Source organism: Stegostoma tigrinum, chromosome 8, assembly GCF_030684315.1.
Source record: "Stegostoma tigrinum isolate sSteTig4 chromosome 8, sSteTig4.hap1, whole genome shotgun sequence".
In the NCBI taxonomy this organism is placed as follows: Eukaryota; Metazoa; Chordata; class Chondrichthyes; order Orectolobiformes; family Stegostomatidae; genus Stegostoma; species Stegostoma tigrinum.
The window spans coordinates 62,500,910-62,520,302 of NC_081361.1; the positions used below are offsets into that span (position 1 = coordinate 62,500,910).

The 19,393-nt window shown below is 38.4% G+C and overlaps 1 protein-coding gene across 6 annotated transcripts in view; it reads right to left on the reverse strand.

Moving 5' to 3' along the window:
- faf1 (Fas (TNFRSF6) associated factor 1) overlaps positions 1-19,393 on the reverse strand; it is a 394,938-nt gene that overhangs the window by 271,628 nt on the left and 103,917 nt on the right. For all 6 annotated transcript variants that reach the window (XM_059647930.1, XM_059647931.1, XM_059647929.1 and 3 more), the window contains one exon: positions 13,544-13,649. In XM_059647930.1, coding sequence (XP_059503913.1) covers positions 13,544-13,649 — 106 coding nt within the window. The remainder of the gene's footprint in view (positions 1-13,543; positions 13,650-19,393) is intronic.

The following is a 19,393-nucleotide window of genomic DNA, read 5'->3' on the forward strand; positions in this document are numbered from 1 at the left end:
CACTGAGTTAAGGAATCAAATGTGGTGTAACTGTTCTGTGTGATAATACATGACAAACCTGGATTTGGGGCACATAGAACATCAAAAGTTTGCAGATACAAAACCTTGAAGTGTAATTAGTAGTGAGGTGGCCGGGGGGGGGGGGGGGGGGGGAGGGGGGGGGGGAGAGACAGATGGTGAAACTTGGCACATGAAATATAAAACCAAAGAACTGTACAGACAGAAAATTAAAATCAAAAACAAATTGCTGGAAACCTCAAATGATCAGGTAGCACCTGTGGAGAGAAAACAGAGTTAATACAGTTTCAGAACAGAGAGGGGTTCACTGGACATGAAACATTAACGCTGATTTCCGTCTAGAGATGCTGCCTGACCTGATGAGTATATCCAACAATTTGTGGGTTATTTGCAAATAAAACATCAATGTTGAAAACAATTTACCAGAAAGATGCCGAGTTTAATGATCTTCAGCTACCAGAACTATGACTCCCACCCATAAAGTCAGAATGTTTTCCAATAATTGTGCAGTTGCAGCAAAACACCAAGGCTCCTTTGAAGATAGTAGATTCTCCAGCATCTGCAGTTCCTGTAATAACAAGGTGAAGAGCTGGATGAAAACAGCAGGCCAAGCAGCAGAGGAGCAGGAAGGCTGACATTTCGGGCCTAGACCCTTCCCCTAGGCCTGAAACGTCAGCCTTCCTGCTTCCCTGATGCTGCTTGGCCTGCTGTGTTCATCCAGCTCTACACCTTATTATCTCAGGTTCCTTTGAAAATAGGTTCCCAACCAGTTATCTTCACCATCCAGAAAAACACGGGCAGATGATGAAAGGGGATCTGGATCGGCACAGGCTTGGAGGGCCGAAGGGCCTGTTCCTGTGCTGTAATTTTCTTCGTTCTTTGCAACACCGCTATCTGAAAATTCCTATCCAAACCACTTACCATCTTGACTTACAAAGTGAACAAACATATAGGGGAGACAATGGCCTAGTGGAATTATCACTAAACTATCAATCCATAAACTCATCAAGTGTTCTGGGGATGAGTTCAAATCCTGTCATGGTTGAAGGTGGAACTTGAAATCAATATGGAATCTTAGAATTAACAGTCTGATGATGACCGTGAAACCATGGTCGATTTTGAGAAAACCTATCTGAATCACTAATGGGCTTTAGGGAAGGAAATCTGCCATCCTCACCTCATCTGGCCTACAGCAATTTGGTTGACTCTTAGCTGCCTTCTGGCCAATTAGGAATGGGAAATAAATGCTGGGCTAGCCAGAGACACCCACATCCTGAGAGTGAATTTATAAAAAAAAACTAATTAGGAGCAGAGTGACCCTATTTAGCCATGTAAGCCTGCTCTCACAATCAGTAAGATTACACATCATCTTGCAAATTCCACTTGTCCTGATAACACTTGATCTCTTTGTCTCATAAAAATCTACCTACCTCCTCCTCAAAAATATTTCTTGACCCTGCATCCATCAAGTTCTGAAGTTGAGTTTCCAAGTAATTCAACCTTCTGACAGACAAGAAAATTCTCACATCTGCTATGAAACTGCAATTCCTTGGAATAATATTAATGACCCACTTTCATTGGATCAGATTCCTATAATGCACTTAGATACAGCACTGTTTGTGTACTACATCTCTTCGACTGCAGCAATTCAAGAAGGCAGCTCACCACCACATTCTCAAGGGGAATTAGGGATGGGTAATAAATGCTACCCTTTTCATCCACACCACCCCCCCCCACATATCATAAAAGAACCGGAGAATAATATAAGATAACGAAGTGTGGAGCTGGATGAACACAGCAGGCCACGCAGCATCTCAGGAGCACAAAGTTTCGGGCCTAGACACTTTTGTGCTCCTGAGATGCTGCTTGGCCTGCTGTGTTCATCCAGCTCCACACTTCGTTATCTTGGATTCTCCAGCATCTGCAGTTCCCATTATGACTATCTCAGGAGAATAATAATGAGGGTATTAAAATACGTGGAGATAGAGAATCAGGTTGCTTCTCCTTAGGGCAGAAAACTACAACAATAAGGTCACGTTTTTATAAAAAGCCAGAACACTATATTTTAAAGAGTTATAATGCAGTTTACTCAAATACAAATAATAATGAAACTAAAACAAAGACAGATGTCAAAAACATCTTAAATGGTTTTAGAAAAATTGTTAAATAACATTTCTTCACAAAAAGAATGTTACTCTAAGTTTTTTGTTAGAAAAGCTGCTTAATTTCCACAAAAATGGATTTGATTCATTAAAAACAGGGAATGCGGACCAGCCACTGTTGGTGCTTTCTATTGGCAAGATGCAGCTGATTTCAGTCCAGTGAATGGACATTTTTAGAAATCAAAAATTACAGCCAATCTTCCTTGGGGCACACTTGAGATAATTGGCAAGTGCATTTAAAAGTCATTCAGCCCCTCTTTAAAAGTTATACTTCTGCAGAGTATTTTTATTTTATGTTCACATTTCTACATAAATTTGCTCAGGAGAATGACTTCCAAGAAAACTGTTCACTGTTACACTGACAAAATTATTTCTGGCATTATATTTTTAAGATACTTATAAAGATTACCCCCCACACCATTATGTGTTTAAATATAATTACAGTATTTATATAACATTTCAGATTTATTCACAACTAGTCAATGTTACATAAAAATCAGACATATCATGTACTTCTTATTTTCTGCCTCAAAATGCAAATTATATTCTTTGCAAAATTAATTTGAAGTAAATTGCGCATTTTAAAACTGAAAATCAACATCTTGTTAGATAAGGCTTAGTTACATACATGGAAGTTCTCTAAATTTTAATATGTCAAGTTAATAATTTATATTATAATTTGAAGCATGTGCACAGAAATCAGAATAGCTAGGGATACAATTGAAACAATTAAAGCCATCAGAATAGTTAACTATAATTGTATTAAATATTTATACACTACAGTAACAGTAATAAAAACAAAGCAAACAAAATTTTATGAACCCGCAAATTATAAATTATTAATACTGTCATTTTCAGAAAAGCTCATGTTTAATTTAGAAATGAATTTAAGACTTCTTCTTCAATTTGCCAATTATTCACAAATCAAACAGTTCTCATACTATGTATACAACCAGAACTAATATGAGAAAAACAGACTGACTAGATCTTTATAAGGACTATTTCAATACTGCTATTTCCTTTTTGACAAGTATCAATTACGTAATGCTGACTTAATATTTCACAGATCTTCCTTTGGTATTGTTGCCTTTATATTAATGTAGTGCTGACTTGGGTATGCAATTCTCTGTGAGAAGGTATGAATAAAGTAAACCATTTATCATTAAAAATCCTATTAAAAACCTAACATGTAATCTCTGAAAGTATCCTATTACCTCTCAAAATATCCAATTCATAATTTTAATCTGTGCTAATTTCACACTGCATTCAAAAAATTTTGACTCTAAATGTAAAAACACATCTAGAAACAAGATCAATGGAATGTCAGTTTTCATGACAAATTTAACAAAATTTCCACCGTCAAGTGCAGATGAACTGAATGTCACACTAAATTTCAAATTAATCTTGTTTGAAGTGAATAGTGTAAGCAATACAAAGCGATTAGGTCAAAATTTTGAAAAGAAAATTCATCCAAACTCTGGGATCGTTCATACTTGGACAAAAAGTACTCAGTTAAAAGCAAAAATAATGCTAGGTGCAATTGGAACTCAACTCTGTTAGAAGTACATTACCCAACAGTCAAAACATTTCAATGAAATTTTGTCTGTTAAATTCAAACTGTTCATCACTGGCATCTTTTCCTGCCATTACATCTTCTGAAGGCCAATTTCAGTGATAACTCATTCAAAGGCACAGAATAAAGGAGGTAGTATAAGCCTGTTTTTCTCCATTAAGTATCCTGCACACATATAAATATACTAAAACAGCACAAATTGAAGAGAGGAGAGGGAAGGAACCACTACACGAGAAAACAGATCTTCAGCAGTATTACATTATTATTCAAATCTATGCATTGGTGTTGTGTAAAATATCAGTCATAGTGTTGGCCAGGAGCAGCCTTGGTTTCCTGCCTTGGACATGTTAGAGGTCAGAATACATTCAATAATGTACTTCGCATCCTATGGATGTATAGCCAGTATTCCTGAAATCCTGAGACCTTGTAGATAGCTTGGTATTCAAGCACCAGAAGACTAGGCAAACCTCACTGAGGCAAAATGGCCAGAAGAAAAGTCCTTGTCTATTTGCTAACATGACGTTTGTCATGAGTGGATCGAAAACAACCTTCATATGTACCTATTTAATGCCTGCTTTGAAAACACATTAAACAGCTCAAAGATGGCAACAGTGTTCATCTGACTAGACTTAGCAGTAACCTTTCAGAAGCTTCTCAGTTGTTAAAAATCAGGAAATCAATGGCTCATGTACCTGCCAATGAGATTGCGATAGTAATTATTGTGTTATAAAACTGTCTCAGAGATAAATGCCTTCAACAGAAAAGGACACGCACAAGAAATACAAGTTATCCCTATCCTGAAAGATTCATTAATAGCTTCACATTTAACCAACAGCCTGGAGCCCATCTTCGAAGTTATCTGCAATACTAGGTTGTGTATTGATGTTAACTATTCACACAATTTCCACCATTCGAGGAGACTCAGTCACATTACTCCTACAAGCTCTACAAGTACACAGCTGGCCTTTAGACATAGGATTTTGAGAAAGGAGTCAGTTAAGGGGTCAATGCTACATCCATGAACAGCAACAAAACCCATAAAACTCAGAGTTAAAGGAAAAAAGCCCATGGCCTGTGTAAAACTACCAACAGCTTGTATTTCAGTTCTCTGCACATAATCAATCTTCTGAATGGATTGCATGTTGAAAGTCAATGGTTTTAATATTTTTTTGTACAAATCTGAAGTTGAAGAACAACATGTGGCAAACAGAACAATGTGGGAAAATGTGAAACTGAGCTTTTTGCCATAAAGAATAAAAGTGAAGCACATTACCTGAATGGTCAAAGATTGCAGTGCTCTGGAGGTGCAAAGACATGTAGGTATCCTAACACGTAGAAAAATGCAGGGCAGAACTGGCCCTTCGGCCCTCGATGTTGCACCGACCTGTGAACTAATCTAAGCCCCTCCCACTACACTATCCCACCATCATCGATTAGGCTTATCCAAGGACTGTTTAAATGCCCCGAATGTGGCTGAGTTAACTCCACTGGCAGGCAGGGTGTTCCACACCCTTATCACTCTCTGAGTAAAGAACCTGCCACTGTCATCTGTCTTAAATCTATCACCCCTCAATTTGTAGCTATGCCTCCTTGTACAAGCTGAAGTCATCATCCTCGGGAAAAGACTCTCACTGTCCACCCTATCTAATCCTCTGATCATCTTGTATGTCTCTATTAAATCCCCTCTTAGCCCCCTTCTCTCCAATGAGAACAGACCCAGGTCCCTTAGCGCCCTTCTTCATAGGGCCTGCGCTCCAGACCAGGCAACATCCTGGTAAGTCTCCTCTGCACCTTGTCCAATGTTTCCACATCCTTCCTGGAATGGGGTGACCAGAGCTGCACGCAACATTCCAAGTGAGGCCGCACTAGCGTTTTGTACAGTTGCAGCATGACATCACGGCTCCAGAACTCAATCCATCGACCAATAAAACCTAACACACTAAGCCTTCTTAACAGCACTATCAACCTGGGTGGCAACTTTCAGGGATCTATGTACATGGACACTAAGATCCCTCTGCACATCCACACTACCAAGAATCTTTCCATTGACCCGGTATTCTGCCTTCCTATTTTTCCTCCCAAAGTGAATCACCTCACATTTATCCATGTTAAGCTCCATTTGCCACCTTTCAGCCCAATTCTGCAGTTTATCCAGGTCTCCCTGCAACCCGCAACATTCTTCCACACTGTCCACCACTCCACTGACATTATAAAAATTATACTAAACTATAAAAGAATAGTTTGAAAGCATAAAAGTAACTGAAAAAGCTAATAGATTAGTATAATTTATTGATTTGTTGAGGAGGATGCCAATGAGAACACACTTGGATTAGCATGCACCAAATGGTCTTCTCCTCTTCCTTGTTTGTATGTTATTTTTTCAAAGCAGGAAGGTGGAAAGTAAATTTCATCAATATCCCTCAGAAGATATTCAAAAGAAATAAAACTGACTATGATTCCTAAACTGCTGGCTAACTCCCATAAAGGAATTCCAAACTGGTCACTCACGCCTTGGACACCATCTTAAAAGCAAGGGCATTGAATAAAGTGATATTTCCCCAGCTGTTCTGTACTTAAGTTGTTGCCAATTGAATGAGCTCTCTATGGTTTCTGATTTGGTCTCTCTTCGTTTGTTTCCAAGCAGAATGTGTTGCAAAGTATCCCAACCCATGGCTCAGTGTTTGAAATAAATCCGACCTCGGGTTTTACTTTTCAACAGTCGTTTTACAATCCTTAGAATCCACAGACTGGGGCAATATGTCACCACTGCTTAAAAAGTGGGGTACAAACTGCTTATAGAGAGATCGTGAGAATAGGGACACGAATTTGTTTCGAAAGTCATAATCCACCCCTAAAAGTATCACTATATGCACTGATTTGATATGTTCTCAAATCTTTGAAGTATCTCAGTGTACCTTATTGTCCTCAATTACAGAATGTTATCTTGGTTGATGCTGATTTATAGTAGCAATCGTCCTGAACCCATTCTGCCAAAGGTACCAACTGCACTAATGTTAACAGCAGAACAACTTACATAGAGATTCCTACAGAATATTACTATCTTTTCCCCTGCACGTGAGATCATCAGCTGGACCTGATCTCTTGATTTAAGTTAAAAAACACAACTTCTTGTTGCGGTCGCCAAGCAAGCTAAGCTGAAGCGAATTCAAAAGTCAAACAAACAACTTAAATAAAAGCAAAGTACTGTGAATGTTAGAGTCCTAAAATAAAAACAAAGGTCTGCAGAGGTTCAAGAGGGCTGGCAGCATCTGCATAAACATGAACAAAGTTAGCTTTGTTGCAAAGAAGGAACATAATCAGATTCAAAATGTCAGCTTTGATTTTCTTTCCAGAGGTACTGCCAGACCTCTCCATTTTCTCCAGCTTCATTTTTTTAAAAAAAAACTTATTTTCCATAAGATATTCTGGTTGTCATTTCCATTCCTGAACAGGTCTCGGAGTACAGTAAATTAATGCTGCTAGGGTTTTGTTCAGTAATGAAAATCTATTTTCCAATTATTGAAGAATTTGCTTCTAATGAACGTGAATTGCAAATCATACAAAGAAACAAAAGGACGTCAAAAATGAAAAGGCTTTTAATTAATTCAATATTAATTTTTGTATAGAGGGTTGCTAGGACAAAGAACCTGACTACAAGCAGCAGTGGAAACAGAATCCACAATAGCTTGCACAGTGAATATGGAATATACTTACATTAAAAGCACATTCAAAGCTACGTAAAAACAAAATAAAGAAAACAGGATCTAAAGCAGAAAGTGCTGGAAAACCTCAGCAGGTCTGTCAGCAACCTTGGAGAGAAATCAGAGTTGATGTTTCAGGTCAAGTGGCCCTTCAGAGCATTAAGTCTGATTTCTCTCCACAGGCAGTGCCAGGCCTGCTGAGATTTTCTAGGAATTTCTGCTTTTGTTTCTGATTTACAATATCTATAGTTCTTGATGTTTTTAGAGAAAATAGGATTGTGTCAATACCTTTTTCAGAAAGCTAGCTCAGGAATGGTCTTTTCATGTGCACTGGAAAAGACTAGGATTCTAAATGCCAGTGATCGTAGGAACTGCAGATGCTGGAGAATCTGAGATAACAAGGTGTAGAGCTGGATAAACACAGCAGGCCAAGAAGGGTCTAGGCCCAAAACATCAGCCTTCCTGCTCCTCTGATGCTTCTTGGCCTGCTGTGTTCACCCAGCTCTACAGCTTGTTATTCTAAATTCCAGTTCACAGATTCCATTTTAATCAGCTGTTTTGGCATGTCAATGAAATCAAGACATGAGTTTCAAAGAAACAAACTGCCCTGAAATGTGTATGTTGCATGTACAATGGGCTGTGACCACACTCAATCACTTTTTCAAGTAGGTGGTGCATTTAAAATGGCAAATCGTAGCACCTTCAATTAACTGCTTTATTGTTCTCCACATACATTATCACCATCCTACCCCACCTGCCTATTTAAATTGTCAATCATTTCCTTCAAACCTCAAAATCTACCTGATCACCGCCATCTCCTCTAAAAGATAAATTCTTCAATCTCCCAAAAATGATTTCTTTTATATCTCTCACCACTGTTGGGATAACCTTCCATTATTAAGTCTCTTCTCTCAGGAACTGCTCCAGAATCTACTATGTCTCTTCATCTCTTTGACATTCTTCACAAACCTTTGCAAAAACCACGCTCTCTCAAAGCCACATGTACCTCCAAACTTCGCAATCATTTCAGAGTTCCATTACTCTGATTACCTTGAATATATTTTATAGCTTAAAAGGTATTAATTAAAACTGATATATTTGTAATTCAGCCCAAGAAATAGGCCATTGCACTTATGTACAGCAATACGTAAGTAGGTGTAATATAGATTCTCGCTACTGGATCATCTCATAGACATTTCACCTCAATGATTGGTATATCCATCATGACCATTTTTTGCATCAGGAAACTGATAACTGTCTCAAAACTGCATACTGGAAAGAATATTCATGAAACCGGGAGATAAAGCTTACAGGCCTGTTCAAACCTCGAATTTTGAATTGCAAAAATGGGATTTGTTAATTTATTTAATTTGTGAGATTTAATAAATTATTCATTGAAATTTACAGCTTCACTCATGAAAGGAACTGAACTGCTTTCTCTGATAGCCTCTAAACAGTATAAACTTTCATGAATCCTCATTTCCCTATAAAAGGGCAGAAGCAGCCATCTACATGGGTAATGGACAGCAAGGTATTCAACAAGGATTATAGCAAATCTGGCATGCCTATAGCTATGGTAGAAGCCTTGTGATGTAGATTCCGACCATTAGGAGGAGCCATTTTGAAATTCAGAGGTTAGAAATGCTTTGTGATGCCAAAGTGTGTTTTGTTCGGCCGTGAAGTGACCTACGCCACTTTTGGAAAGTCATTCTTCAAAATCATTCATAAAACTGTCACAAGCATTGTTATAATTTTTTGAAGGTTTACTCATTTGTTAGCAAAATTACCTTCAATGATTAAAAGAACAGGTGTGCAGAAACTGTTGGTGCAACCTGCAGTGAGATACCTCGAGTAAATCAAATGCAGCAGCTCAAGAAAGCAATTCACTGCCACCACCTTCTCAAGGTTAGCTGGGGTTGGGCTGTAAATGCTGGCCCAGCTAGTGATATCCACATTCCATGAATGAATGAATGAATGAATGAATGAATGAATGAATGAATGAATAATAAAAAAAAGGAAGCATAACATTGCCATTCTACAAATGCCTTTCACTTGTTCATGACCAATACACGAACAACTGCTTGTATTTTAATTGATTCAGACGCAGAGGTGCACTGTGACAGTGATAATAGCTTACTTTGTTCAACTGGTAAAATCTGTAAGACTGGAGTTTCACGAACATCACCAAATGAGCGTCAGAATGCTGCTCAGACCTGTTAGGTCTCAGTAGGTAAGTTCATCATCAGAACTCCTTCATATCACTAGAATCATGATTTGAAGATTTGGAATTAAACTCCAGCTTAGTAGAGTTTGCATATCTGGAAAGAACAAAGCACTAAGTACAAAAAACAAAAAAATTATATCACAGGAACAGGCACTTCGGCCCTCCAAGCCTACGCAGATCCAGGTCCTCTATCTAAACCTATCGCCTATTTTCCAAGGATCTGTATCCCTCTGCTCCCTGCCCATTCATGTATCTGCCTAGATACATCATAACTGACGCTATCGGGCCCATCTCTACCACCTCCGCTGGCAATGCGTTCTAGGCACCCACCACCCTCTGTGTAAAGAACTTTCCCCGCATATCTCCCTTAAACTTTTCCCATCTCACATTGAAACCGTGAGCCCTGTAATTGAGTCCCCCACTCTGAGGAAAAAGCTTCTTGCCATCCACCCTGTCTATGCCTCTCATGATTGAGGTCCACACAATCAGGTCCCCCCTCAATCACTGTCTTTCTAATGTAAATAATCCTAATCTCCTCAAACTCTCTTCATAGCTTGCGCACTCCATACCAGGCAACATCCTGATGAACTTCCTCTGCACCCTCTCTAAAGCATCCACATCCTTTCAGTAATGTGGTGACCAGAACTGTACGCAGTATTCCAAATGCGGCTGAACCAACGTCCTATACAAATGTAACATGACCTGCCAACTCTTGTACTCAATACCCCGTCCGAAGAATGAAAGCATGCCGTATGCCATCTTGACCACTCTGCCAACCTGCGTTGCTACCTTTAGAGTACAAATGGACCTAAACACCCAGATCTCCCTGTGCATCAATTTTCCCCAGGGCTTTTCCATTTAACAGATAGTTCGCTCTTGAATTGGATCTTCCAAAACACATCACCTTGCATTTGCCTGGATTGAACTCCAGCTGCCATTTCCCTGCCCAACTCTCCAATTTATCTTTATTCTGCTGCATTCTCCGACAGTCCCCTTGACTATCTACTACTCCAACTATCTTAGTGTCATCTGAAAACTTGCTAATCAGACCATCTATACCTTCCTCCAGATCATTTATGTATATCACAAACAACAGTGGTCCCAACACAGATCCCTGTAGAACACCACTGGTCACAGTTCTCCATTTTGAGAAACTCCCTCCCACTACAACACGCTGTCTCCTGTTGCCCAGCCACTTCTCTATCCATCTAGCTCGTACACCCTGTACGCCATGTGGCTTCACTTTCTCCATCAGCCTACCATGGGGAACCTTATCAAACTCCTTACTGAAGCCCATGTATACGATATCTACAGCCCTTCCCTCGTCTATCAACTTTGCCACTTCCTCAAAGAATTCCATCAAGTTGCTAAGACATGACCTTCCCTGCATAAAACTATGCTGCCTATCGCTAATAAACCCATTTTCCTCCACATGTAAATAAATCCTATCCCTCAGTATCTTTTCCAACAGTTTCCTGACCACTGACGGCAGGTTCACTAGTCTGTAATTACCTGGATTATCCTTGCTACTCTTCTTAAACAAGGGAACAAGATTGGCAACTCAGTTAGAACTTACATCACCAACTTGGTGATTGATACAATAGAAAAAGGTTAGGAGAAGCCCAGAAGAGATTCATTGCAAATGTTTAAAATAATAAAGGATTTAGATAGGAAAAAACAAAAATAATTTTGTGCAATGGATAACTGTTCACTATCCAGATATCACAGTCTTATGGTAATCAATAAGGAACCCAAGATGACATACAGAAAGAGAAACAGGTGTGGGTTTGGAATGCACGTTCCAAGACAGTACTAGACAGATTGGACAGAAGCTTTTAAAGGAGAATGAATGAAAATACAAGAAGAAAATTTTGCTTAAATCTGGGGAAAGAGCAAAAACTGGCTGAAGTGCTTTTCGGAAGGGCTAGCACAGACTGGTTGGACTTAATGGCAGCACCATTCTCCTTTGTTAAAATCTATTTTGAAATCACTGAATTTAAGTCTTGCAAGTCAACACAGATATCCATGACCGTAAGTCAGAGACTATGCGTGTGGGCAAATAACAATATCAGTAAAATTCAGGGGAAAATTTCTATTCCAAGGTTGGCATTTGCTACAACTATACTGATGCACTATCCACACACTGTCTTCCTCCTTTCCATTCCCCTCTTCATGGAAATCAATTGCCTGTCGATATTCCCAGAAAAACTCCTATGGTTTCACTTGATGGAAAGGTGAAGGACTCCCCTGCTGGAAAGCACAAGGTTTTTGTTAGATTTACCCAAACAAAAATAAATTGAGTACCAAACCCTGAATGCAAAATACTGCTACTCCTCTGTAGGATTTGCACTATAAATCTGGTTACCTTCTGTCGAGGAAATTTACTTGTTCACAGCAGTGAATTTTATTTGGAAATGGAGTTGGATGTCTTAATGAGATCTGGACTATTTTCTTGTTGTTTTAAATGTGCATCAAACAGCATCAACAGCACCAGTTGCAAATGCTCGGGGGATAAAAAACATTAAAAAAAAATGGGCTGGCTGCTTTACACGTTGCGTAAAAATAGGAAAGATGAAAATTATCAAAACTAACTCTCATTTTTAGCAAGTCTGCTTCAATCCAAAGAGGATGTGAATTGCTATATTTAGCAGGATAGAAAATATCCAAAGCTTTTATCAAATTCAGGAATTGGACACAAAGTGTGGCAATTGCTCTTTAAATATTCAATGACATTTTATGTGGGTGCTGAACAGTTCGGTTTCCAATAACCAGGTAAATGAGATTCAAAATCTGTGCAGGGTGATTGGACCTTGCTAGATTATGCAAAAATGATTGAATGGCCAAAATATTATGTCTGTCAATTTGGACATGTGAGTTTGGTAGAAAGGGTCCCCCCCACCCCGGAAGAAATTTAAAGTCTTCACATTATTTTACTGATGTACTGAAAAATAGCCTTACATTGCCGTAGTGTTGCTAAGGCACACTTCTTTATTCATTTAAAATATAGACCATTGCAAATGATGGAATCACAGAAATTTACAATTGAGATGGATCACTCAGTATCTGCATCAGATCTCAAAGAGCTATCCATATACTTGAGTTCAACTCAATTTTAACAGCACGAGACCAATTCTTTCAAACATAGTTGAGAAAACAAAAATAAAATGTGCTGCCCATTTCATTTAAATCAAATATTTCACAATATTTTAATCAACAGACATTTTGCAACAAGTGATAAAATGAATTTACATTTCAGAAGAACAAAAAGGAATGCAAGATCTTACTGCGGCTAACAGTTATCATCCCAAAGCAGAGTCTCTATTTGCACATAATATTTGCAACAATCCAATTTTAAATTTAATTGATTTTCCTGCAGTACTCAAAATAGCAAAATAATGACTAAAAAGATCACGGCAATTTAGTATCGCATGATTTTGAAAGCTTCTGGAAACTATCATTTTTACAAACGGATCAATCCTTCTTCTGAGAAACTCAGTCAGGTCTCATGTTGAATGATAGACAATAAAAGTACTGTTTGTCTTCACAATATAGGTTATAATAGGTGCACTAACCCCTGGAACTGCCAATTGCTGAATCTAACAAGTGTGAGGGTGACAACAACTATGTGGAAACTACAACCCACATACTCCGTTCTCTGACCCCTCCCTAAAAAATCTGTGACAATGTGTAATAATATAGAAAAATAAAAAAGCCACTGTAAATCTCTTACAGCAACTTTCAGACAAGCAAAGAAAACAAGAAATCAGAAGTTTGCACAACAATTACAAAATATTAGAACCTCTTTAGCAGAGCTTCGATTAGTGATAATGAGCTATTTGTACCTTCCAATTCCACTGTAACTCACCTCTTGTATAGTTCTGGTGCCTGGAAAGTTCAGGCTATAATCCCGTTGGGCTTCTCTATGCGTAATGATCAGCATGAAGTTTTGATTTAATGACTCCTGTAGGGCACTGAAAGAGTGGAGATAAAAACAACTGAATCAGGGGAACAGCGTGTTCAAGCTTGCTGTCAGACTGACTATATAAAGTCTCAAGAGTATGCTGACTACCAGATGGGCAAGTCTTAACAAATTCAGCTGTAGACTGATCTTAAAGCAGAATAGTAGGGTGTGAGTGACCAGAAGGGATGTACCTAGTCGGTTAATTTTCTCTTTACTTGTAAGAGTAATCATTTACTTTACATACCAATTACATGGATAAACATAGCACCTGTTGGATTAAACAGTTTTCAATTTAATAGTGATTTGTAAAACCATTCAAGTATTTCTCACTTTACATCAGTAACATGATAAAAATTATTCTATCAAATTAATCATTCCCTTTTAATTACTGCACATAATTTTATAAATTGTTTCATCTGAGATCATAATGTGTCACAAAATAAACACTTCCAAACACATTATGCTATCAAAGATCGCAGGTGCTGCCCAAGGAACTCAGTTATCAAGACAGCTGATTTTATGACGAAAGGTTCTGATAATGATGATGAACAACTTAGATAAAAGACAAAAAGTTACATAACACCTTTGACATTGTACGTGGCAAATGAAATCTCGGTGGTGTCTTACAAATTTTTAAAAAATTATTCCTTTTGAAATCATACACTTCTGTTCCTGTGCATTTCAATTCTGTATCACAGACATCCTTAAATCTGGAAAGATGGAATGATTCACTAACACAGCAACAGCAGCAGCAGCTTCCCTCCCAGCGACTGTGTCCCTCCCTGCCTTCAGGTTGTTACTCCGAGCAAGTGGGTGGGGGTGTTCAGATCAAGAGGTCAAATTTTCAAGGTGAGGGGAGAAGGATTTAAAAAGGACAAGGGGCAACTTTTTTTTAATATAAAGAGATGGGTCTGTGTTTGAAATGAAGTGCCAGAGAAAGTGGTGGATGCAGACAAAGTTATATTGTCTAAAAGAAGTTTGGCTAAGCGCATGAAAAGGAAAGGTGTGCAGGTATATGGGTCAAGCACAGACAGGTGGGACTACTTTAGTTTGCGAACATGATCAGCATGGACCGGTTAGACAAAAGGGTCTTTTTCCATGCCGTTCCCTCTGCCAACCAACAGAAACTGCACATAAGCTGGGAGGATGGAAGTCCTCGATTCAGCATTCTGACAAACAAAAAACTCAAATAATGGGTGACTTGAATCTGCTCATGTCACTTAATAATGGTCTCATGAATAACATTATGCTAATTAAAAGTAACAAAACTAAACCATTTGGACAGTTTTTTTTAGAACAGCATGAAATATACCTAGTTTAGTTTCAATTTTATTCCCACAATTCAGATTTAACATGGTTAGATTTTCCGTCGTGTGATTTACTGAATGAATTTGCATTGATACAGTTCTCCACACAACGGATTTTTTCTGAATCACAGTAACTTAAAAATAAATGCCACAGCCAAATTACACACAGGAAGATCCCACAACTAACAGAATAATCCCATCATCTGATATTTGTTCATGTTCACTGTAGTAAGAATGTCATTTAGGACAACTGCAGAACTCCCACTTGCCCTTGAACAGAACCAAAGGATTTTTCCTGCTCACACAGGGGTGGGCCTTGATTACATATTTCATCCGAAACAGCACTTCAAATAATGCATCAATTCTTTACATGGGGCACAAATACAAGTACTCTACTTTCCATATGGAATAGAAAATCTTACATCAAAACTGGAAAGTAATCATGAAAAATCACACCATAATATCTTGCAAAACTTTGAGGATGTATGCTTGTATGACAACAAAATGAGAGTCAATGATATTGGCTTTACTCTGGAAAACCCATTAACTCCCATCTTGGGCAGCACAGTTTAGTAAAGAAAAACCATTGTCCCGTCTAGATATAACAAGATCAATGAGGACAGCCAAAGTCTGGGAGCAGGTTGCCAGCAAATCATGCTCTTCACCAGTAAAACTCCCAAACACAGACAAACTTGTTATACACATTACCTTGAAAATAAAATTACCAATTTCTCCACTTATTTCAAATGTACATAAAAAGTATGTACTATGCTGAATAAATTTGTCTACTTAAATAAGTGAAATATGGAAAACCAAAGCCATGAAAATATTTACATACTTTGTGAATAACCAACATCATTTTAAATGAAATGCCTTTATGTATTTGTGCAACATTCAGTTTTGTCTCTGTTTTTCCAATACCCTCTTTTCAGTGTACACACTTCACATTATTTTGATACAGACAATCCTAAGAGAGCATCAAATAATTTTAATATGCATTTATTAAAATACTATTCAGATTCACTTTGATTTCAGTCACACAAAGTACACATGAAGCAGGTGTTTTCTGAGAAAAGCAAATTTGATACGCCTTTGATAGTTCCAACAATTAATAAGTTATGGCACACAGTAAAGACATTCTTTTACTATGAGTACAATACTAGCTTATGCTAACAGAATCCAAGTTTACTGTAATTACTGCATATTTACATAAAGTAAAAAAAATTAAATCACTGTGAGCAAGTAATGTTTGATGTGGCTTGTACAGCTATATTTGGCAGATTGATGTTTAAAAGGACAGACACGTGACAGACTGAAAATCCAGCAAATACGCTTTTGCTGAGGCTTTCGTGTTTATTTTGTATTTTAAATTTGGACATTTTAATATGCCATGGCATGCATTTCCAAACTTCAAATTATAGTTCTGACTTTAGCTGAATTTTCAAAGTAGCCTAGCTCTGTATGATGTCATTCCCCAGAGACTGATCAAATTAATGATAAGTAACGATGAACTACATGATGCATTTTACATAATTAATGCTCTGTTACACAAGTCAATAAATACCAAGGTACCTGAAGGTCTGCTCCAAACATACAGCTTTTCTGAAAATCGTTTTCTTTTGAAGCAAGTGTCGTCTTTTTCCAATGTTAAAGAAATGTATTCATCTGCTCTATTCCAAAATCATGAGAATCAGTTTGGGCACAATTAATTATTGCCTTACCGTCACAGAACAATTTATAAAACTTAAGTGCCCCTGCAATTGTTTCAATAATGCAGTTAGTGAAGTTATGAAAATTAAAAGAGCGCTTCCAATTGTTTTCAAAGAAATACTTATGCTAAGAAACTGGCTACACAAATAATTGGTCAGAGACTGTGTGGGAAATGTTAATTCACACCGAGCTGGGAAGCAGGACGAGTGAGGTGTTTGCAGCACTGTCAGAAATGGTGTCAGGAGACTCTTAAACAAAACAGGCTATTTTGAGTGCCCATGAATTGGTATCCGGAGCGTAGAGACAATAGTTCAGAAATACGAGAAAGGAACCAGGGAAGACTTACATAGAGTTTGAGAGAATTAACCAGAGCAACTTTGAGAGATATGGGTGGGAGCATTAAAGATAGAAACAACATACCAGGATCTTAGAGAGATTATTCTGCTGGAGTTTAAAAACTCACTTCCAGAAGTGGTAAGACCTCAAGTTGACGATTAGAAAGTTAAAACAGCCAGAAGAACTTCAGAAATGACAGATGAATACACATTCGTGCATAAATTGAAATCTAGCTTCCGACAGCAATTTCATTCCATGAGGGATAGAAATTGGTAAAAAGGGGGGTCCTTCAATGACAAACAGTAGATCACACCAGGAATAGTTTACCATATGTGAAAAATGAAGCCTAAGAAGGTGGAAGAGAGGTGAAAGATTCAGGTGTTTTCACTGCAATAAGGTGGGACATAGTCACAGTGCTGGTGGTTTGAGAGAGGTGCTGGGAAAAAGGATGTGGTAAAAGCGGATAAACCAGTGAGATTAATTGATATAGTGAGAAATCTTTTGAGAACTAAATGACCTGCAGGAGAGTGCACAGCCTAGTCACAGGCTGAATAGTAAGATAGCACCCAATCTCTTCAAAGTCTTTACTTCTGTGGGTAAGTTATACTCAGGTAGAACAGGTGGAGTGCATAACGAAGTGCAAATTTTGAGAAATGGGAGCTGGTCGGTCTCAAATAGTTAAAGATAAAATTACTTGCATACCTTCTGAAATGCTGCCTGAGAAAGTGATATTCTGCGCAATAAATTGAGAGAAAATTCGTGCTCCCCTGTGTAAGATGAGGCTCGGCAGTCCAATCAAGACTGGGTAAGTGATAGTGGGCGTGAATAAAGAGTGGCTATTCTGGTATTACAGTTTGTTCTTGGAAACGAAATAGCTGGATCAAAGGCGAGAGTGATACCCATTGTAGTGGTGAAGCCAAAAGAAAGCCAGAGAACTGAGTTGTTAAAAGGAAAATATCCTGGATTTTTTCCAGACTGAGGTGGTGATAAGATCCCAGTCACAAGTTAAAACAAGAAGGTAAAACAAATGAGAAAGATAAATGAGTTGAGGTCCAGTTATCTGACACCCTGCTTGATGAAATGGTAGAAGGAAAAACCTAAGCAGATAGACGATCACGTGGAGGAGTTTAGATCTGAAAGATTAATGGGCTACAACAAAAAGATGAGGTGATAAAGGATTTCTAACCAAGGCTACTCCAAAAAGGAATCGAAATGTATTCCAGAACGTTATTACATTAAGAATAAAATCTTAACGTGGAAAAGGAGACCTTAGCTGGTGAGTGCAAAGGAGAAATGGGCGGAAGTTCGCCAGATTGTGTTGCCAGTAGAATATAAACAGAAAGTATTGTGGGTAGCACACAAATTACCTGTTATGGTCATCTAGGAGCAAGGAAGGCTCAGGCGAAGATGCAGAAGCATTTCTATTGGCCGAGATTACAGAAACATGGGGCTGAATTTTGCCGTACCTGTCATACATGGCAGATGGCAGGAAAGCCACAGGCCGTAATAAAATTATTGCCTTTGATGCCAATTCCTACATTTGAAGAACCTTTCAAGCGGGTTATAATTGATTGTATAGGTCCCCTCCCTAAAACCAAATGTGGGAACCAGTATTTGTTAACCACAATGGACGTGTCTATCAGATTTCAGGAGGCAATTCCATTCCAGAATGTCAACGCAAAACAGATTGTGGAGGATCCAAGATAATAAAGTGTGGGGCTGGATGAACACAGCAGGCCAAGCAGCATCTTGGGAGCACAAAAGCTGACGTTTCGGGCCTAGAACCTTCATCAGAAAAAAAAACTAGGCCCAAAGCATCAGCTTTTGTGCTCCCAAGATGCTGCTTGGCCTGCTGTGTTCATCCAGTCCCACACTTCATTATCTTGGATTCTCTAGCATCTGCAGTTCCCATTATCTCTTATCACAGATTGTGGAGGAGTTGTTTGCTTTCCTTACCCATTATTAACTACCCAGTGACATTCAGTCAGACCAAGGGTTCAGTTTCACTGCCAAATTAGTTAAAGTGGTCATGGATAGTTTAGGCATCCGCACATTAAGTCAAGTGTATACCATTCTGACTCTTAAGGAGCATTGGAAAGGTAGCATCAGACTCGAAAGACCATGCTGAGGGCTTTTTGACAGGATTACCCAAATGATTGGGATAAAGGTATCCCATTTATATTATTTGCTATGAGAAATACTCCAAATGAATTGACTCAGTTTAGTCCCTTTGAATTGATATTCAGATGCAAAGTAAGAGGACATTTAAAATTAATTAAAGGAAAGTTGACAGGTCCAATCTCACAGATCTCTCAGTCCGATTATGTGCGAATAAAGTATTGGCGCTGTTACCAGTGGTAGGAGATCCCTTCAAAGCAAGGTTTAGTGGTCCCTATCAGAT